The sequence below is a fragment of the Thunnus maccoyii genome, chromosome 4, assembly GCF_910596095.1.
Source record: "Thunnus maccoyii chromosome 4, fThuMac1.1, whole genome shotgun sequence".
Taxonomy (NCBI): domain Eukaryota; kingdom Metazoa; phylum Chordata; class Actinopteri; order Scombriformes; family Scombridae; genus Thunnus; species Thunnus maccoyii.
In genome coordinates this window covers 975,405-998,670 of record NC_056536.1, presented here as the reverse complement: position 1 = coordinate 998,670, position 23,266 = coordinate 975,405, and the positions used below count along the sequence as shown (strand labels likewise).

Genomic DNA, 23,266 nt, shown 5'->3' with positions numbered 1-23,266 from the left:
GCGCAGTGGTTGGTCACAAGCTTCCCGGACTTCTTCTCCTCCAGCAGATCTCGGGCTTACTTAAAGGGGTCCAGGAAGAAACTCCCTTGTGCTGTCCCCTCCCCACCCCCCCATGTTTCCAAATCCATTCTGCTCTCCTTAGGTTTGCAAGCCTGGATTTTAGCTGGTCCCTGAGAGCCTTCAGACCCTCCTCCCACTCTTCAGTTTTCCTCCATGCTTTCTGGAGAAGCTGCCTTTCCTTCACCAACTTAATAATTTACATCTCTCGCCTTCCTTTCTGCTTGGGGGTGTTATTCTTCTGGGGCATCTCTCAAATCTCTCCTTGCCTTCTTTGTACACAATGTTGCTGAAGAGGTTGAATTTGTTGGTTGTGCTGCCTGCCAGCAAGTTCTGGAGGATTAGGTGTAAGCTCTGCTCAATGCATCTCCATGCCTCCTTGTCACTGGCTTTTGGCCACCTGACTTTGGCCTGACGAATTGGCTTCTCCTTCGGTGTTAGTTCTCTTGTGGGTTCACTGCTTGCATGGTCAATATGCTACTCATGCAGTGGGCTATGCTCCTGCTGTTGATGGTGCACTTCCTGCTGGGAAAGCTGGTGTGGCTCCTTTTTCTCACCATCTGCAATAGTGGGCTCAGCAGCACTGTGGTGCTCAACCGGGCTCTGAGTCGTCCTTGTCTCACCTGCTGATGCAGTGCAAGCTTGCAACTGGTTCCTCCCTCAGCACTTTGCTTTCCCTTGGTGGATTCGCAGACCCCGATGAGTCATCACTTAAGACCATCTGCAGCTGCATTTTCTAAGGATCTTTTTCTCATTAGTTGTTGCCATTTTGTTCCGTTTTATCCATCCTGATTGGTCCATCTCCACCCTGCCTCTCAGTGGTCTGCTGGGCTGTCCTCTTTGTGTTGTGCTTGTAGTTGATTTGGGGAGTCAGTGTAGTTGGGGCTTTACTTCATGGGCATGTGGAAAGGGTAACTAGCCCATCCACCCCCAGTGCAGTCTTTCCTGCCATCAGTCAGTCTTCCCTGACCACCCTCCAGTCTTTTCTGGATGCCAACTGCCCTGTTCACAGTAGTGAACAGTAGAACATAACTAGTTCTCACTATTAATATCAAGGCACACAGGGTTAGACATATCTTTAACTATCAAATATAACGGGACCAAAGACTTATGATTAAACAAGACAATCAAATAATGCACGTACATAAGCATACATGTTATGTATACTCAAAATTACATTTCTACTAGACCCTATGGATATGTGGTTTTACTCATTACAACTTTCCAGAATAATCTTTCACACAAAATACAGTAAACAGTAACTTGAATTTAAGCACATATGCCTCATATTTCATAAAACTTATACTAAGGGTGGCCTCTGGAGGGCACCGTCGTTACATGATACTGAGACACCAATATTCACAATAATATCAAATCGATACATTTTGTTCATAGAGACTCCAAAATTGGATCTTTCTGACAGGCATTTTCTCCTGATTAACAGTAAATTTTAAATTTTAAATTAACTTTAAATTAATTTCTAATTCAATACATTTTGAGTCAGATTTTGACTTGAGGAAAGAGTGGAAAAGTTGGAGAATTTTACTGTGGTAACAGTCTATTTTTTTTTTCAAGGGAAAGTATTTGAATCCAGTTTTCTGAGATTTGAGAAGTTGATGAAGGAATGTGATTGCTTTTAGTCTGTGTCATAAATCCCACTTTCTGACACAGTTGGGGGTCCCTTGGAGGTAAAGTGAGAGGAAGATTGGTGCCGTGAAGTGTCAGACTGACATTTTAACATTGAGAAAGGGACTTTCAGTTTACTTTTGAAGTAGTTCCAAACCCAAGGTTGAATATACATCCATATCCTGAGGTTAAAGGTTATCGTTGATTAAGCCCAGACCTTCTTTTGGGCTTTCAGAGACATTCAAGGATAGCAGAAGAAAAGGGGCACTGGGTTCCCTACACTTGCTTTGATAGCACTTTCTGCTGCAATTCACACACACACACACACACACACACACACACACACACACACACACACACACACACACACACACACTGTGTAACCATTTTGTTTTATCTTTCTGTACAGGCACGTGGGTTACCTTTGGAGGCCAGATAACAGATGAGGTAGGAGAGAGTGCTTGAACACATGTACAGCCTCATGAAATCCCAGCTCAAGTTAACAAAGAATAAGAATGAGAAAATTGTCTCACTTAGTAAAATATATGGATTCAATCTGTATACTGTACTGTAAACCAAAGCTGAAGCAGAGAAAATAATTTGGAATAAACTGGAAAAAGACAGAAAATTAGACTTTTCCACTTGGGTGTTTTAAGTCAATATAAATTTATACACATAATACATTTTTAGGCACATCAGCTTGTCCACCACTTGCATGAATATCTCAGCAACTACTGGATCAATTGTAATAACTTTGGAGAACCTTGACTTTTCATTTAGAGCCATCATTAGGTCAAAAAGGTAAATTTGTCCAGTTCATGCTCTAGTACCTGAGAAGCTGCATTGGCATTACAATTAGCTACACTAGTAATCCACATCAAAAGTGAGATGTGAGCGGTGCATAAGTGCACTGTAAAGTATGTGATCAATGGCTACTTTAAAAAAATTATGGCAACAGTGACACATAATATAATTGATTATGTTTCAAGTATTAAACTTTTATTAAAATGTATTGAATATGTTATTCAAATTAACTCAAAAATATTAAATCCCTGGTAATACAAACAATTGAAATGTGTTGGATTTAGTAATGTGTGATGTTCACTGGGCCCAACAAATTTTATTAAAATTTTAATTTCCCTTAATATATGACCTCAGTCCATCACTTGAGGACATTATAGGCACAGAGGATTTATTGTTTTGTAAGCTCTAGTCCTGTTGGTGCATTTATTATTATTATTATTTACAATAATGTTTTGAGACTTTGTTTTCATATAAGATTGTTTTCACCAGCTGAAATCATCAGGACTGATGTGTTTTTTCAAAAAGCTGATGGGAAGATATTAAAATCTCACATGTTGACTTCATGCAACAACATGACTACACAGCAACTCTATAAATATGATGTTTTCTTAAGCTGTTAAAAGGTTGTTGACCTCACTAACTGTTGGAAACACAGAACTATGAGTTCAGTGGTTATGAAACACAAAATGCTGAGTCATCGTTCATCTGACTGATTCATCTGTAAGTCAGACTGTCTAGATTTGGCTTTAAGTTTGCACTAATTAATTCTCAATTAGTCTGTTTTGTTATTATCTTATATTCCAAACATTGCTTTATATTAAGGACCATATAAATGGTGTGAGAATCAACATAGAGACTGATTGGTCCATCTATCCATCCATAAGGTCTTGCAGCTGCTATACAATAGCTGAGGTAAGCTAAGGTTCACCCAAGCTTGTATTTACCACTACAGCCCTGGTCCAGATGTAGAAGAAGCTGCTGTCCAGTGGATGAGGTTTTTATATGCTGCAAAACCACTTCCTCAGTTTATCACATTCCTTGTTCAGGGAAATCTTCACCAGTTTCTTGGACAGTCCTAATAATACAAAACAATTACATCCATACATGTTTGAGACAAAATCAGATCTGAAATATGCAAGTGGACAACACAAATAAAACATGGAAAAACCTTAGCAACAATATTAGCAACAAAGTCTTCCCACTAGATAACGAATCGATGGTATCTATAATTGGTTTGGAAGTGATTTCTATGTCTAACTGAGTCTTTTCTGCTGATGTCAACTACGGAAGAGAGATACTCTGCAAAAATGGACTCATTTTCTTTTCTGTATCAGAAGACTGTGGAAAGTCTGATCCGTAAAGACTAGTGTAAAAATCCTTAAAAACCATACAAATATCATTGGAGTATAATGATAAGCACCTGCTTCATCATTAATCTTGGAAATGAATGTATGTTTTGGACTTTTATTAACAATTGATGCCAAATACTTCCTGGGCCAGTTCTCTGGTGAATATAGTTGATGTCTTTGTAAAAACAGAGCTTTCTCAGCTCTCCGAGACAAGATGGTATTAAGGGCAATCTTAGCTGTCAAAACTTTCCTGCAATTTTCCTGAGGTTGGTGGCTGTTTATGATCTTTTTCTGCTCATTTTAATTTGACCTCTTATAAAGTTAGAATATATTTCTTCCTCTTTGCAGCTGTATAAGAAATAACGATTACTCTTAAGTATGCTTTCAGTTTCCTGTAAAACAGAGAATATAACTTCATTATTATAATTTTCAGTCACAAACAATCTTAATTCTTGTTCTGCCCATTTGACAGATCAATATTCACAGACCCCAGAACTCTGAGTCTGCGAATATTGATCTGTCAAATTCCCAAACTGAGCATTTAGCATTATATGGGATAGGAGCGTGTTCAGATATATGTAACTCAGCCAGGATAAGCAAAAGGAATTAAAATATGATCAATCTTTGAGTAGGTTTTATGAGAATTAGAATAAAAAGCAAAGTCCTTTTGAAAGGAATTAATTATTGTCCATATATCTGCGAGGCTTCATCCATCATCTGCATCACTGCTTTAGATCTAGCAGTCATGGTCTGTGACTTGGACGCTGGGGACTTATCTTTAGTAGGGTCTATGTACAGTTGTAGTCTCATCCTGTTACCCTTAATGGACAGCTGTACTTTGACATCATACTAGTTAATATGGTAAACAAGCACATAGGAGCATTCGGAGAAGCATACATTGTGGTCAATTCAAGTCAAGTTAATTTTATTTCTATAGTGCCAAATCACAACAGAAGTCTAGTCAAGGGCAGGTCTAGACCGAACTATTTATTTTATGGGGACTCAACATTCCTCCACAAGCAGCACTTGGTGACAGTGGTGAGGAAAATCTCCCCTTTAACAGGAAGAAACCTCAAACAGAACCAGACTCTAGGTGGGCAGCCATCTGCTTTGACCAGTTGGGTTGAGAGAGAAAGAAGGAGGGAGGGAGAGGAGAGAGAGATAGAGAAGCACAGCAACAACAATAATAATAGAAAAATGACTAATAATAATAGCAGCAGCAGTGGGCGTCATGCTGGACATCCATTGGTCCACAGCTGAAGGTCACCTGCAAGACAAGAAAGCAAAAGACTACAGGGAAGAAGCCGAGTAACATGCGTTAATGGTACATGAATGTATACAGATGAAGAGGAGGAGGAGGAGAAGAAAGGAACTCACTGTATCATGGGAAGTCCCCTGGCAGTCTAGGCCTATAGCAAGGCAAGGCAAGGCAAGCCTGGCTGGCACTACGTATGAGCTTTATCAAAAAGAGAAGTTTTAAGCCTACTCTTAAACGTAGAGAGGGTGTCTGTCCCCCGGAACCAAACTGGAAGATAACTGGACCACCAGTAAGCCTGCATTCTAGGAGCGCAGTGTTCTAGTGGGGTAATACGATACTATGAGCTCTTTTAGATATGATGGTGCCTGACCATTAAGGGCTTTGTAGGTGAGGAGAAGTATTTTAAATTCTGCTCTGGATTTTACTGGAAGCCAATGCAGCGAAGCTAAAATGGGAGAAATATGATCTCTTTTTCTAGTTTTAGTCAGAACACATGCAGCTGTATTCTGGACCAGCTGGAGAGTCTTTAGAGACTTGTAAGGGCAGCCTGATAATAAGGAATTGCAATAATCCAGCCTAGAAGTAACAAATGCGTGGACTAGTTTTCTGCATCTTTTTGAGACAGGATGTGCCTGATTTTTGCAATATTACGTAAGTGAAAAAAGGCAGTCCTTGAGATTTGATTTATGTGGGAGTTTAAGGACATATCCTGATCAAAGATAACTCCCAGATTCCGTACGGTGGTAGCTGGAGTAGCTATTTCATTAGATAATGTGTTTCCAGGGTCCAGCGCAGTGCAAAGACTATCATTATCAACATCTACATGAATATTGAAATCACCTACTATAAATACTTTATATGTACTAAGGACTAAGTTTGATAAAAACTCTGAGAATTCAGATAAAAATTCAGAGAACGGACCAGGAGGACAGTACACTATAACAAATAGTATTGGTTGTAAAGTTCCGGGTTGGGTGAGAGAGGTTAAGAACAAGGCTTTCAAATGAGTTGTAATTAAATTTAGGTCTAGGGTTGATGATTTGGCTTGAGTTGAAAATGGCAGCAACTCCACCTCTTCGGCCAGTGTCTCGAGGAATGTGAGTATTAATATGACTGGGGGAGTGGATTCATTAAGGCTAACGTATTCTTCATGACACAGCCAGGTTTCAGTAAGACAAAATAAATCAATATGATGATCTGATATTAGATTGTTTATTAATACGGCTTTGGATGACAGAGATCTCTGTTTAGGATTGGCTGAGATTGTCACGACAATGAGAGTCCACCTTAAGTCAATCCACCTTAAGTGAACTGGTCAGGTTAACTCATTGTCGCTAACTTTGGGGCTAACCCCCTTCACTTTAATCAGCAGTTGGCAAGCAGGACACAGGAACTTGGCTTGGGTCTAAACTGTACACACACTGCACTGCTACGTTCACAGATATACTGATGACTTCATTCTCTCTGTCACACACACGCTCTCTCTTCCTCCTTTAATCTTACATCAACACACTTTCATTGATAAATCCATAACTATATTGCAGTATTAATAAATAATATCCATTCAGTAATAGCATACTGTCGACAATACCAAAAGTCAGTTGCCTAAAACACAGGGGTTCATGTATATGCAGTGTGAGTTCCATGTTCAGGACAGCAGATTGATCCGTACAGTGTGAGCATGGAAAGGTCAGTTTCAACATGTAGTGTGAGTTAACACAAAATATAAGATGAATAAAAAGCGTCTGCCTAGTTTAATGGTTGATGCAGTTTGAGGTTTATTTTTCCCCCCAACTTTGCTGTAGCAGATGCGCACACAGCTTTGTCTGTGTTGGCTGGCTCACCTGAGTCATCAGATCTGAGTCCAAAATATTCCCAGGCTAGAGCAGGGGGCGACTCCTGAATCTCCACCAGTGCTCACCATCTTTCTCAGCAAATGGATTCAATATCACATAATTATCCAAATATGATCATCAAAATTGTGAATGCAGTTGTTACGGTTCTGTTCCGGTCTGGCTCTATGTTCCTATCCACCAGTCCACCACAGACCCTCAGCTTTTTTTCCTTGTCATGTTAAGTCTGGACTGAGTGGGAGAAGGACAGATACTTTGAATATTAAGATGAACTGACTGATTAATCCTGCGTTGTGCTCCAACATTGCCATAGATGCCTTTGTGTTTATTGATCTGTTCTCTAGTGATATTCATGGATAGATTGATGGAGAATCTGTAGACAGAAGGTGGTTTGTTCCTTATGCTGGTTTCATTTGTTTGTTTGAAAGTTTAAAATGTTAGTGTGACATATTGAAGAGAAGATTTTGTTTCCGGGATTTTGGGTCCGCTGGGTTCGCTCTGCTTTTCCCGTCAAACTTACCCTCCACACCTGCCCTGCATTAGTCTGGTTAACCCTGCCCTGCTCCCTGGTTCTTTCCACAGCCAATCAGCTCCCAGCCTGCCCTTGTGTCTCACCACCTGTTCCTTGTTGCTTCATTAGTTCAGTTTATATTTAAGTCCTGGTTTTCAGTTCAGTCTTGTTGGATCCTTTGTTCAGTCTGCTCTGTTTGTTCTGTGTTGTTCAGCTCTGTTTAGTTCAGTTTTTCTTTGCCTGCACTTGAGCTAAACTAAAAAAAGTTGTTAAGTTGTTGTCTGAAGTTCATATTGCCTTTGTTCTGCATTTGGGTCCATCTGTTCTAGTGTTAGGCATTACATGAAACAAAACCCTTCACACTTCTTAAACAAAACCTTACAAAAGTAGTTTTGGTTACTTTTATTTATGACTTCCTTTAAATGCTTAACCTGTTAAGCCCTAGGGTGCTGAAAGGTGTAGCTCGCCTAGACAGAATAAATCAAGAATAACTCCACAACTATCAGGTATATTTGCATAATCTAGGTCTCTATGGATGGGTTAGACCTCAGAGAATGTATTTCCAGTATCAGTATCTTTGCCTAAAATTAATTCTAGATTAGACAGTGGAAAACACCATGATAACAATGATCCCATGCACAGAGATGCCACTGAATTCATTCAGTAACTCCTTGACTATAACTGTACCAAAGTAAACAGAAATACCATGAAGAACATAGATCCTAGAAAGGTTTTAGTAAGGACAGGACCAGGCGGTCAACTATGTACACTCAATATAAAAATCAAATATAAAGTAAAAAAACAAAAAGAGCAATGTGCAATATGTGCAAAAACAATGTACTCTTAGTGCCCTAATGCAATTTCAGTAATAAAAACACTACTGAGGTCAAAAACAAGAAATTTCACACACACACAAAAATGACTATAAAAAGGATGTTCCTGAGGTATGCACTGGTTGAGTGCTGTGGTTTCACAAATGTCTACATCCTCCTATGGTACTCCTGAAAGCAGTTCCTGTTTGAGGTGAAACACAGGGCAACACTGCACTTGCTGCAGTACACTGGCGTCTTCACCTCTTCTCCTGGTCCTTGCAGAGAACAAAGACCATCCACTGGGCAGTGACAGTTTCCCTAAAGTACATGGGCATACACATGGTTCAGAGGGTGGGGCGGGGGGCAGCAGCAGCAACTACAGCTTTGGACTCTGCAACCAGCTCTTTCATCAGGACCTTCTTGAATCGTTTGTGTGTCATCAGAGTCTGAGAATGTCCAATAGCCAAGAACTTGAATAGAATGTATGAGTTCACAATTGCAATATCAACAAAATGATGAAAAATGTCTTATACCATCTCGTCTTCCCACGAACAGAGTAATATTAGATGAGGGCATCTGACAGGTCCACCCCATCCATGAGGATATTGTTATCCTTGATGGCATCAGTCCAGCCTCCTTCACTCTCCTGCTTGTTGTGTCTCCACTAAATGCTTTGTGGAAACTGCTGCACACTGTCACATCTTTAGTGTCCTTCCACTTGACAAAGGAGGTTGTCCTTCCGCAGCCACCTCATGTCAGCCCTCTCAGCCTTCTTTGGTAAATTGTTCTGTGTTTTTGGGAAAGCCAACACATGACTGTTGGCACAACCCCTAGTTCTTTTCACTTTGTCTACTCTTCTCTATAGTGACTCGGATCTAATACTTCACTGGACTCGCAATATAACAGTCAGTCATAACAATGTCAGTCCTGGAACAACAGTTCTTGGTTAGCAGTATGAAACTAGACGACAGCGAAGACTAAGACAGCTCGATGCCAGTCCCAGACCAACACTTTGTGGTCCAACAGATGAAACCAGATGCAGCGGAGGTGAACTCCCTGTCAGAAAGCACACAGACAGTCGTTCCCAGTGTGACAGTTTAACTGGTGGTTGAATTAACTGGTGATGGAGGCAGATGTTTCATAGGTGTGGCTTTTCAGGACCCCTTGTTGACTAACCAAGAAATAAACAGTCTGATCACTTTGCTACTCGCACATGAATCTGTCAGTGTCTTTTGAGACGTCACATTAGAAACAGGTTGCTGGGTGTTGGCAAAAAAAAGTGAAAATAGTAGATCTCTCCATTACGAAAACACCATTCGCTGTCTGGTCACGTTAAAAACAACCCATGCTGGAGTCAAACAGCATTTTATGAAAATGTTTAATACATACAAATTGCACTTATGTTTTATGTTGTGGCGCATACACTGCTAGAATTTTTTTTTTCCTTTTTTCATTCACAATACATTCTAGCAATACTGGCATCAGTCAGACCCACTTAACAGCAAAGGCAACATGTCAGCCCTGCTGTTAAAAATATATACATTTTTATTTAATGTATTCATTGACACTATGGACAAAGTAAAGGTCAATATGCAATGCAAGCGTCATGTCTTCTCATAGTAGCTACAGTGACCATTACTGTGACTGAAGGAAGGACAACAATAATGATTTGTCATTATGCATTTTATTTGCATGCTCTGCACAGATAGTCCCCCTCTGTAGAGGGATGGTGCACACACAGTGTGATACCATAATGCACAGGTGGTGCACTCAATCTGAAAGGAAAAAGAAAGACTGACCTTAGATCATTGTCAAACATTTTGTCTGGTTCAGGTCACTCATCCAGAGAAGGACGTACAGTGAAGCAGTTAAAACCTCAGACATTACTATATTGTCAATTTAAAATTGTGTGTCAGATGCTGGTTTTAAAACCTTTAGCTGTGGTCCTGTGTGTGGAGTCGCTCATATATCCCTGATTACTGTAACAATATCAATGTCAGTTATTTGTGAAATGCACGATTTTAGGGTGTAAATTGTGGAAGTTTACTCACAAATTTCTGTGGTACTTGGAGGTTCCAGGACATTGTGGCATGTGGCTGGCCTGTCAGATGTCGGTCGTTGGGCCAGCCAGAGGAGAAGGATCCAACACTTTTTGTAAATTGGCGGGGATCCTCTCCTTTGGCTGGACATAATGTAGAAGATGGTCTATTTGCCCCTGTCTGACACAAGGTCTGCACTTTTCCCCTCCAGTTTAGAAATAACGAAGGGTCCCAGTATGTCAGGGTCCATTTTTTTCCCCCCTTTCCTCTGCTCCTGTCTTATATTCTTTCTCAACACCATATCCATATCCCCCATTTTGAAGTGGTCCTCCTGGCCCTTCTCCTCTCGTCGCTTGTGGACTTTGTCCTGGCTCTTCTTAATATTTTGTTTGAACTCCGTGTATGTTGCCTGCTGTCTCTTCAGCCCCTCAGGGATCTCCTAATTTTTAACTACGTTTCTGACTCTGTCTTCCGTTACCTGCCACAAACCACAGATAGAATGTTGAGAATATGGTGGAATAGCTGTTCATTCAAATCTAAATTTCTAAAACAATAAAAACAATACATAAGAGAATCTTACATCATACTCCTGGAACCTCAGAGGGATACCTCATCTCCCTCCCAAACATGAGGTAATATGGGCTGTATTTAGTGGTCAGCTGCTTTTTTTTGTTCTAAGGCTCAACATGGTGGACTGGAGGTACTGGTCCCATCGTTGGGGATTATCTGCAACCACTTTGTTCAGGGACTTCAAAACACAGAATTCAGGTACAGGCATGAGGAGGGAGGAGAGAATTTGGGTTCCCTGGTACAATATGACAACCTCTTTTCAGAAATTTATTATTACCGATTTGCACGTTCAGATAACGATAGAATATCTCTTATGAGAGCAAGAATTCATTCACATTTGAATGATAAAATATACATCTGTATAGTTCCATTTAGTTTCTCCACAAGACTATTGGTCTGTGGGTGATTTGGGGAGCACAGGCTTCTTTTTCTACCCAGCCTCTAACAAAGGCCATAGTTGACCTAGAAACAATTAGTTGGACAAGAATGGAGGAAGTCAGCACAGCAACAGTTACATATTGGGGATTCATGGTGACTCAATACTGTACCTTGTTGCAGAACTCAGAGCCATGGTCTGTTAGCAGTCTTTTAGGTGCACCAAATTTGTAAAAGTCAAGAATACAATTGGCCACCTCATCTGCTGTTTTGCTCTTTAGTGGGTAGGCCTCTGCCCATTTGGTGAAATAATCAACCATGACACACATGTACTGGTTGCCACCATGTGTCTGCGTGAGTTTACCCACCAGATCCATTCCCACAAGTTCGAGAGGCTCAGTTACCTGTGAGGAATAGAAGACAAAAAGGAAAAAAATGAGAGACGTGATCATTATAGTAGACTATCACTGTATCACTACCTGTATGGGCTCATAGTCCCTCTTTTCTTTAAGCTCTCTTGGCTTGGCACTGTGGACACTGAGCAATCTGAACACAAACATTTCAAACAGATTACAAATATGCAAATTAATCCTCTATATAGAGAACTAGTGGTAGGCTGTTGAGCGTGCAGTATCAGCAGGTATTATCAGCACACTTTTTGGAATTATCTGTAATGTCCTCTTTACAGCCGCTAAATTTGTATTCCACCTCAATATTTTAAAGATACCAACTCACCCACTTGCGAATGTGCTCCTCCGTGCCAGGCCAATAATACCGCTTTTCCACCCCAAAGATTGATTTTTCTTCCTCTACATTTGTTACAATCTTTGCAAGGTGCTCAGTCTTATTCCTGTTGCGCCTGCATAAGTAGTACAGGTCTCCATCTGGTGTTTCAATGTCATGATATTAGATTATTGGGAATCGTACCATAGCAGTTAATCATTGTGGTGTTAGAGCACATGGCATGCATCCACACCCTTTATCCTGAAGTTATCAGCTCTTCTCTTAATTACATATTCTTGTTTACTGGTGTTGAAGAAATTTCACTCAAGTCCTTGTTCAAAGTTTGCTGTGGTGGAAGTGGTTTAATAGCATTCCGGAAATGCGGTGAGCATACTGACTTTGGTAGTGGTATAGAATAATGTCCGATCATTGTAGCCAGGTGATCATAATCATCAATAGGGTCTGATGGTGGTTGTTGTTTTAGAAGTTCATTCCTTTTTGTCTTATCATTGAGTTTTCTGTTGGGGTGTAAATTGTGTCACTTTTCGATGTTATGTGAATGGTTCCTTTACCTTCAACACACCATGTTAATGTCTTTGGGACCATTGTGAGGGTGAGAGGATCAGGAGTGTTGCAAGAGTGACAGTTGGTATATAGTTGGTGGCAGTTTAATTGTCTGATTGGAGGTGAGCTGGGACAGGCACAGTGTTCGTAGGTTGAGATAAAGTGTATTATGTGGCAGGTGTCACAGGAAGTGATGGGCAAGGCCATCAATGGGAGTCTGTCTGTTGTGCTGTGTGGGATGAATCCACATACATAACAGTTTTTTGGGGGGGTTGGGGCTGTTATCAGCTACCATTTTCACCAGTTGGAGGTATGTGTTTGTTGAGGGCTGTGGTTCATATATTTTGGGTGTGTTCCCCTCTTGTTGTATCGAAAGGTCTCGTTTGTGATGTTTGTAGGATTGTTTAATTTGCTCCTTTGATGGTTGTGAGCGTGTTGGGGTTTGTTGTGTATCTTTTCCTGGGTCTGTGGTGCCTGTTATGACTCTCGGTGGGTGTTGTACATGTTCTTCTTGGGGCTCTGGGTTCTGCGGTGTTCCTCTTCTCCTCCGGCGGCTGCGGGCGCTGTACCTCTTCTTCTGGGGCTCTGGGCCCTGTGGTGCTCCTCTTCTCCTCCGGCAGCTGCGGGTGCTGTACCTCTTCTTCTGGGGCTGTCAGCCCTGCGTTGTCCTTCGGGGGAGGAGTTTCTTCCCAGAGCTGCAGCCACCCCTCTACGGGCCCACAGGTGATGAAGAAGAAAGTCCACAGGATGAGGATGGATCCTGCCGTTTTCAGGTGCATGGTGGGGATGCGTAGACCCATGTGGGGCGACCCTCACACTTGATTGCTGTGATGGTGGTAAGCAGGACATGTTGTGGTTTGGACCAGCGGGGTTCCAGGGCGTTTTTTTTCGTCGGAACTCTCTGATGCAGACCCAGTCCCCTGGTAGTTTTAACTCTGCGTTGCGTTATTTCTTTCTAGTCGTTACACTAGTTGCACTAGTTTAAACTCTGCGTTGTGTTATTTCTTTCTAGACTCTTAGTTGCGTAGGATTTTACATTTGTGGCTAATTTCCTTCTGTAAAATCCCTTCAAAAAACAATTTTCATATACACCTACTTTTGCCTACAATTCACTTACCAAATCTTTCAAATCAACATTCTACTCAGAAGATACAAATCATTTTTTTTGTGTAAGGAGAGCGAGTCAGATTCTTACAAATGAAATATACCTGTTTCTGAGTATTGGGAGAACTAGTCAATCCCTGGGAGAACAAATCACCCTACTTCTTCACTGGAACCTGCGTAGGCCTACTCACTAGTCCCCTTCTGGACTATTTCTCATCCTCGTCAGGATCTAGTTCTGTCACTGGATGTTACTGGAGATATAAAACCTTAAGAAGAGCGAGTCAGATTCTAAGGCAAGGAAGAAGCAAGTAACCTCACAACAAAGTCAAGATTCCTAGGTTATGAAACTACAAGCGTTTCCTAAACATCTACAGAAACATCTCCACAGACTATCTCTCAGTGTTTCCCAAACACTGGGGACCAACCCTTGGTCCTATCCTCGTCAGGATCTAGTTCATAATGGCCATTTTATCTGTAACAGGATATTACTGGAGATATAAAACCTTAAGAAGAGCGAGTCAGATTCTAAGGCAAGGAAGAAGCAAGTAACCTCAGTTATGAAACTACAAGCGTTCCTAAACATCTACAGAAACATCTTACAGAGAACACATCTCATTAACCCCCATACACAACCACACAGCAAACTTACTTAAAATCAGGACGGCGTCAGCCTTCTCCGGGATTCCAATTCCACAGACCTCCAACAATACACAGCAACAGTAATTAGGTTTTCAAAAGGACCTTACCTCTGAAATTTGGATTTGGTCACTGGTGTGTTTTTGGTCTGGGAAAGGAGTCTCCGTTGAAGGTCTCTTGCCATCCGGGTCACGGCACCATTTGTTGAAGAAATTTCACTCAAGTCCTTGTTCAAAGTTTGCTGTGGTGGAAGTGGTTTAATAGCATTCCGGAAATGCGGTGAGCATACTGACACAGAGCTGGTCTGATACAGTAGACTGACCCAGAGCAGAAGAAATGGCAAGACTTTATACAGTGAGGATCAAAGTAGTGACCAACAAATGGTAAACAAAAGATAGGAGGGGGGGGGCATTTACATACAAGATCAAGGCAAATCCAGGGGCAAGACAGGAGGGGTCAAATCAGCAGGGGTCAGGAGGTGGAAAGGACAATTGGCATATGTTTGATCAAAGAGTTGTCTCAGACGTCACTTGATTATCAAGTCTCCAAACCAAATGTGTGTTCTCCTTTTAATTATTAAGTCTGCTCCCAAAAGGGTATTCTTCTTCACTGGTTAATCCTGTTGGATACTGGTTGGTTATGGATTTTTACATCCAGTACCTCTTTAACAATATTGGGATCCATTTTACTTACCCTACCTACTCCTACCTCCTTTCCCTTACCTTTTCACACACAAACAAAATGACAAATACGCACACAGACACAAAACAGCCTCTCTCAGAAACACACCTCACTTACTCAGCCACTTTCAATCACAGACACTCAATCACACACTATCAGTCTCTCTATATCTCGCTCACTAATATCCTGTCTACTCGCTGCAAAAGCTCTATCGAAGCGCCCAACAAACAAACCCACAAAGTTGTGGTATGTTAATCGACTTTATACAGCTTCCACTCCCCCCTTGTCATTTCATTTTCTACACCTGTGTATAATGACAAGTTAATCTGGACGCATTACGCTTTTCCACAGCTGACTCCACTCTGTGTTGGAACTGGGTGTGAACATACTCTGTATGTTACAAGCTGTATGAAAGTATAAACAGTTCTCACATCGACTTGACATCAGAGATATAGTTGTATTTGATACAAATATGACACTGACAACAAGAACATTTTGTTAATGATTTATTGACGTTTGCAGTTCCTGCCTCCTTCCTTTAATATTGGCTCTGTTGGACACTGAGCAATCTAAACAGACAAACATCATTTCAAAATTATGAAGGATAGGTTGATGCAAATTAATCTCTATATTGAGAACTAATAGTTGGCCTTTCAGCATACAGTATCAGCAGGCATTATCCGCATGAAATCGCCCAGGACAGCTGCACAACATTAGTCAGTATTACATGCACAGACAGGCTTTCAAAAACCAAATAAGTTGTGACATGTTCACTGAACTTATATAGACTATTGTAACCCCATAGTGATTGTGGTTTCTACACCTGTGGGTGAACATTATCCAATTTCTGTCACTATTTGCTAAATAAGAGTTAACAGTCATGTGCAATATGGATGAATGAGCATGCTGAATCGTGTAAATATACTGATGTGATGAGAGATTAATGCCTGTAGCCTTCGATGTGAAACATGATCGATGGTGCATAACATTACAGATGCTGTCACAAGTTAAACTGGGCATTACGTTATCACAACTTGACACAGCTAACCCAGCTAGCGTTTCTGACTGGTGCTGACCTGCTACAGTACAACAAGCATATTGTGTCATTTCCGGTTGCCGACTGTGTCTACTGATAGCGTTGTTGCTGCTCTCAACTCAGTTGATTTTGCTATATATCACATTACTGTGGATTAATACCTGCTGTATATTTAAACTTTCACTAGTTCTACACAAGCACTCTCAGCGCTTTTCTAGCCAATCGCACAGTAGTTATTTTAGCTCTGCAGCTAGCATTAGCAGCTAACTTAAACTAAGCAGTTAGCGATGGCTTCCCTCTCATTCTCCTGCTCTCTCTTGCTCAGTGTGTCAAATGTTTAGTTATTCCTCTGCCTCCTTTAGTGATAGTGGTACGTGTAATAACTGTAGTTTATTTGCAGTGCTGGAGACGAGGCTCAGTGAATTGGAAGCGCGGCTCCGCACCATGGAAAAACAATCAGTAGCTAATGTAGTTAGCCAGCCCCCAGTATCCGGTGCGGGCCGACCTAGCGTAGCTCCTACTCCCCCGGTAGTTCACGAGCAGCCGGGAAGCCAGGGCGGCTGGGTGACTGTCTGAATGAAGCATAGCCCTAAGCAGAAGCCCACGGTTCACCACCAACCAGTTCATGTTTCTAACAGGTTCTCCCCCCTCAGTAACACACCTGCTGAGAAACCAACTCTGATTACTGGCAGCTCCATAGTCAGAAACGTGAAGTTAGCGACACCAGCAGCCATAGTTAAATGTATTCCTGGGGCCAGAGCGGGCGACATTGAGTCAAATTTAAAACTGCTGGCTAAGAATAAACGTAAATATGGTATGATTGTCATCCATGTCGGTGGCAACGACTCTCGATTATGCCAATCAGAGGTCACCGAAATTAATGTTGAGTCGGTGTGTACATTTGCAAAAACAATGTCGGACTCCGAAATTTCCCTGGACCGCTGCCTAATCTGACCAGTGATGACATGTATAGCCACATGTCATCACTCAACCGCTGGCTGTTGAGGTGGTGTCCATCAAACGATGTGGGCTTCATAGATAATTGGCAGACTTTCTGGGGAAGACCTGGTCTGATCAGGAGAGACGGCATACATCCCACTCTGGATGGAGCTGCTCTCATATCTGTAAATATGGCTAAGTTTATTAGTAGACCAAAACCATGACAACCCAGAGTTGAGACCAGGAAGCAGAGCTGCAGTCCTACATGCTTCTCTGCGCTTCTATTAGAGCAGTTACCCACCCAAACCCACATAGAGACTGTGTCTGTCCCCCGACCACATAAATCAATTAAATCCAAAGTAAACAAAAGAGTCATTCGTAAAAATTAAAACCACTACTGCAATAGTACAACAAAATAAGATAATGAAATGTGGACTCTTGAACATTAGATCTGTCATCTAAAGCTGTATAAGTAAACGATTTAATCTCAGATCATTATATTGATTTATTTTGTCTTACTGAAACCTGGCTGTGTCATGAAGAATATGTCAGCTAAATGAATCCACTCCCCCCAGTCATATTAATACTCATATTCCTCGAGACACTGGCCGAGGAGGTGGAGTTGCAGCCATTTTCAACTCAAGCCTAATCATCAACCCTAGACCTAAATTTAATTATAACTCATTCGAAAGCCTTGTTCTTAGTCTCTCTCAGCCAACCTGGAAAACTTTACAGCCAGTTCTATTTGTTATAGTGTACCGTCCTCCTGGCCTGTACTTTGAATTCCTATCTGAATTCTCAGAGTTTTTATCAAACTTGGTCCTTAGTACAGATAAAGTAATTATAGTAGGTGATTTTAATATTCATGTGGACGTCAATAATGACTGTACTGCAGTACTGCATTTATCTCATTATTGGACTCAATTGGCTTCTCTCAGTGTGTAAATAATCTCACTCACTGTCTTAACCACACCCTCCACCTTGTTCTGACTTATGGGATTGAAATTGAACATTTAATAATTTTTCCACAAAATCCTATTTTATCAGATTTTTTAATAACTTTTGAATTCCTATTACTGGATTGCACACCATTAGACAAAAATGTCCTCACTAGATGTCTATCTGATAGTGTTTCGATAAATTTAAGGAAGCAATTCCATCAATACTGAATTCAATGTCATGTCTCAATACTACAGAGGACTCTTATGTTAACTTTAGTCCCTCCCAAATTGATAATCTTGTTGATAGTGCTGCAGGCTCATTACGAATAACACTCGACTCCATCGCCCCCTTAAAAAAGAAGATAATAAAACATAAGGGGTTAGCTCCATGGTATAACTCCCAAACCCGCAAATTAAAGCAAACATCGCAAAAATTGGAAAGGATTTGGCGTTCCACCAAAGTGGAAGATTCTCTCTAGTCTGGCAAGATAGTCTTAAAACATATAGGAAGGCCCTCTGTAATGCCAGAGCCGCCTATTACTCAGCATTAATAGAAGAGAATAAAAACAGCCCTAGGTTCCTTTTCAGCACTTTGACTGACAAAGAGTCATAACTCTATTGATCCATGTATTCCTATAGCTCTCAGTAACGACTTTATGAGCTTCTTTAATGATAAAATTCTAACTATTAGAGACAAAACCACCTCCTGCCCTCAACAGGCACCGTTCTCTCCCCAAACACAGGCACCTTAGAAACAGCTGTAAATCCTGACATATATTTGGGCTGTTTTTCTCCAGTCGACTTTCCTGAACTAACTTCAATGATTTGTTCAGCTAAACCATCAACCTGTCTCTTAGACCCCATCCCAACTAGGTTGCTTAAGGAAGCCTTACCCTTAGTGAGCACTTCTTTACTAGATATCATCAATCTGTCTTTAGTAACAGGCTATGTACCACAGTCCTTTAAAGTAGCTGTAATTAAACCTCTTCTTAAGAAGCCTACTTTTGGTTAAGGTGTTTTAGCCAATTATAGATCTATATCTAACCTTCCATTTCTCTCTAAGATCCTTGAGAAAGCAGTCTCTAATCAGTTATGTGACTTTCTACATAACAATAGTTTGAGGATTTTCAGTCAGGATTTAGAGGCATCATAGCACAGGGACAGCACTGGTGAAAGTCACAAATGACCTCCTAACTGCATCAGACAAAGGATTTGTCTCTATACTTGTCCTGTTAGATCTTAGTGCTGCATTTGACACAATTGACCATCAAATCCTTTTGCAGAGACTGGAACATTTAATTGGCATTAAAGGAACTGCATTAAGCTGGTTTAAGTCCTATTTATCAGACCGATTTCAGTTTGTACATTTTAATGATGAATCCTCTGTGAAGGCAAAAGTTAGACACGGAGTTCCACAAGGTTTTGTACTTGGACCAATTCTATTCACCTTGTATATGCTTCCTTTAGGTAATATTATTAGGAAACACTCCATAAATTTTCATTGTTATGCAGATGATACCCAATTATATTTATCAGTGAAGCCAGATGAAACCAATCAGTTAAACAAACTCCAAACATGCCTTAACGACATAAAGACCTGGATGACCTGCAATTTTCTACTATTAAACTCAGATAAAACTGAAGTTATTGTGCTTGGCCCTAAACACCTTAGAAACACATTATCTAATGATATAGCTACTCTGGATGGCATTACCCTGGCCTCCAGCACCACCATAAGGAATCTGGGAGTTATCTTTGATCAGGATATGTCCTTAAACTCCCACATAATCAAATCTCAAGGACTGCCTTTTTTCACTTACGTAATATCACAAAAATCAGGCACATCCTGTCCCTAAAAGATGCAGAAAAACTAGTTCACGCATTTGTTACTTCTAGGCTGGATTATTGCAATTCCTTATTATCAGGCTGCCCTAACAAGTCTCTAAAGACTCTCCAGCTGGTCCAGAATGCAGCTGCACGTGTTCTGACTAAAACTAGAAAAAGAGATCACATTTCTCCCATTTTAGCTTCGCTGCATTGGCTTCCTGTAAAATCTAGAATAGAATTTAAAATCCTTCTCCCAAATTTCAAAGCCCTTAATGGTCAGGCACCATCATATCTTGAAGAGCTCATAGTACCGTATTATCCCACTAGAACACTGCGCTCCCAGAATGCAGCTTACTGGTGGTTCCTACAGTCTTTAAAAGTAGAATGGGAGGCAGAGCCTTCAGCTATCAGGCTCCTCTCCTGTGGAACCATCTTCCAGATTCGGTCCGGGGTGCAGACACCCTCTCTACGTTTAAGAGTAGGCTTAAAACTTTCCTTTTTGATAAAGCTTATAGTTAGGGCCGACCAGGCTCGCCTTGGATCAGCCCTTAGTTATGCTGCTATAGGCCTAGACTGCTGGGGGACTTCCCATGATGTTCCTTTCTCCTCTCTCCTCCTCCTCCTCTCCATCTGTATGCATTCATGTAACATCAATGCATGTCACTTTAAACAGTGCCGCCATGCTTGTCCCTTTACATGCAACAGCTGATCTGTTGTTGTTGGGGGTTGCCACCATGGCCACCATTGTCATGGCTTTACATTATCAGTGAAACTAACAAACATGTACTACAAAGTTGTTCAAAATGCACAAGAAAACAATAACTTACTCATAAAGTGAATCCACATTCATTAAAAAAAATTCGTCCTCCTCTGAGTCGTACTCGTTGTCAGTACTGTCGGATGAGTCTTGAACTTTGACATCACTCCTCCTCTGAATCTCTTCCAGGGCATCCATGGCACTAAACTTTGTTTTTTGCTGCTTCTTAGGCATTGTAAAAGTGCAGAAAATACAAAAACAATACAATACAAGTCGAACAGGCCGTGCCTCATGCATAAAGTCTGAAAGCTGAGTGCAAGTCTCGGCTGCGTATGCACGGCTTTATACGCTCCGTGCTAGGTGTGTCCCAGGTGAGTGGCACACCGTTTGAAAGCTCTCTCGAAGGATATCACTGCACCATGTTTGTAATCTGTAGTACCACCAAAAGTCCACTAAATGGCAGCAAAAGACCATGAAAAAAATTGAAGCACAAGGTTCAGTCTGCAATATAGGCCACCATGTCTCCTATTTAGATCGGAGAGAGTCATATGGATAGACTCAAAATGACCACAAAAAGGTATTATTAATTGCTTTTGATGACAATTGCTTTGGGATTTGATGGAATATGGAGACATAAACAAAGTTTGGCTGCGTGTTTGCTATGGGGCTGACATGAGCTGGTTAGCTCAGGCTATGCTGAGCTTGGTATCAATGGAAACAATAGCTTCTCTAGTTTCATATGACACCCAACATGTCGGGTTTAGAGCGAGCGGATTATGTGTACTGTTGCATTTCATTTCCACTGTCAACTTAACACGCTTTTATTTTGTAACTAAAATATTGAAATTATCGCCAAACAAACACTGCTTGGACATAATACACTTGAAGGGTTGTTTTGGTAGTATTATGATTCCTCTTTTAGGAACAAAAGACCACCACAGCATTTTATGAACTTTTTACAGGCAGTTATTTATGATACCGTCCTACCAGACCCGGTACCGGGTCTGTTGGGCTTAAGAGGTTAATTTGGACAACAGATGTGTTAAATGATAAATCAATATGCAATACAACATTATTGCCCAGTCCTAGTGAACAAAAATACTGACTATACTGTTAAAGCCTCCTCATTTTGTGACCAAACACGGACAAGTCCAAGTACTTTTTAATCTGGTTTATTCATAGTTAAAGATGATATGAATATCTCTCAATATAATTGTGGTTCCTGTAACCATATCGCCACTTTTACTGACCCGTTCATCTAAACTAACACATACAATTTATAGAAATTAACATACACTCCAGCCTCAGATTGCAAAAGTATTGACACTGAAACACCCCAACTGCATCTGACACATAAACACAAAACTTCAACTATCGTCCCTTAAATTACCAACATAACATGCTCATAAGATCAGGAAATAAGATCATCATGACAGTGGAAAAGCCTGCATCATCCACACACACACACCTTTCTCTCTCTCTGAATACCAGTTCTCATCTTTTTTTTTTTTTTTGTCTGTTTATTAAGATGTATTTAGTTATTAATGTTAACCTTTGCAGTTCTCGACATATTTGCACTAAACTTTTGTCCATTATAACAGTTCATCAAACAGTAAACCCCTGCTGAAGTGTTCCTGCTGAGAAGTTCACTCCTCTCCTGCTCCCAGTCATTATCAGTCTCATATGGGCTATTGTGTGGCTCCATGCTATAAAAAAAATAAAAAAAAATAAGGGGGGAACTGGAGATATCATCTAAACTCTAGCTAATACAGAGATAATACAAGAGACCTTGCTTTTTCCCTGAAAACCCCTGGGTCTGTTTTGAGTGTTGCGTCATCAATATTACATCAACAATAAGCTGTTTATGGTACCCTCTGAAGCCTGTTACCTTTAGGGAAAATCGTGAGAGCAGGTGGCAGTTTGTGCAGAACCAGGCCAAACATCTACAATAACACGAAGGGGGGAAAGTGGAGACAGAAGAATTTATATTTAATTATACAACATTACAGATATGGCAATTCATCTAATAGTTGTTGAAATCTGAAGTGGTGGACCTACCAAGCAAGTGACATCACCAATCCTAAAGCTCAAACATGTTGCTTAAATAGGTTCTATGCAGCGAAGCATTCTTGATGTAATTTCTTGTCTTTTGAAGAACTTTTCAACTTGTCAACAGAAAATGGTTTCTCACAAGTCGATGGGAAATAAAATACAGTAATTTCACACTTTTTTTATCTTTATCTGAAAATTTTCTGTTGAAGGTAGCAGAGGAGCTGATGACTCTGGCATATGAGAATGGCATCAATCTGTTCGACACAGCTGAAGTGTATCATGCTGGAAAGTAAGTATGGCCCCATTTTTGAACTTGTCATTACAATTGTCTCATATCCATATACAATTTAAGATGGGATTGTACTACTCTCATGTATGCTTATCCACATAAATGCATCTCCTTCTCCACAAATCTGATTGCATCCGTCTTTTTTTCCAAGGCTATGTGCATGAGTGAGTGGAGTTTAGTGATGATGATGATGATGATAACAACTATCTCACAACAAACACATTCGTAGAGAAGCCTGGCCACAGGGTCAAGGAAGGTGAGAGGACACAACCTGTTTGGAAAATTCCAGTCAGGTTTTTAAACAGTTTTGCTCAGGGTTATGAATAACCTGCTGATGGCAGCTGATTCAGGGTCCCCTACTCTCATGATTCTCCTTGACTTGAGCAATGCGTTTGACACTGAGGATCACACTTAGAGCGCCTCTACACCCCCATTGGGCTGTCAGACTCTGCACTTAAGTGGT

General features: G+C 40.8%; 1 protein-coding gene across 1 annotated transcript in view; it reads left to right on the top strand.

The window, feature by feature from the left end:
• LOC121896505 (voltage-gated potassium channel subunit beta-2-like) overlaps positions 1–23,266 on the top strand; it is a 43,711-nt gene that overhangs the window by 5,746 nt on the left and 14,699 nt on the right. Inside the window, exons 5-6 of the mRNA XM_042410439.1 lie at positions 2,093–2,130; positions 22,724–22,803. Coding sequence (XP_042266373.1) covers positions 2,093–2,130; positions 22,724–22,803 — 118 coding nt within the window. The remainder of the gene's footprint in view (positions 1–2,092; positions 2,131–22,723; positions 22,804–23,266) is intronic.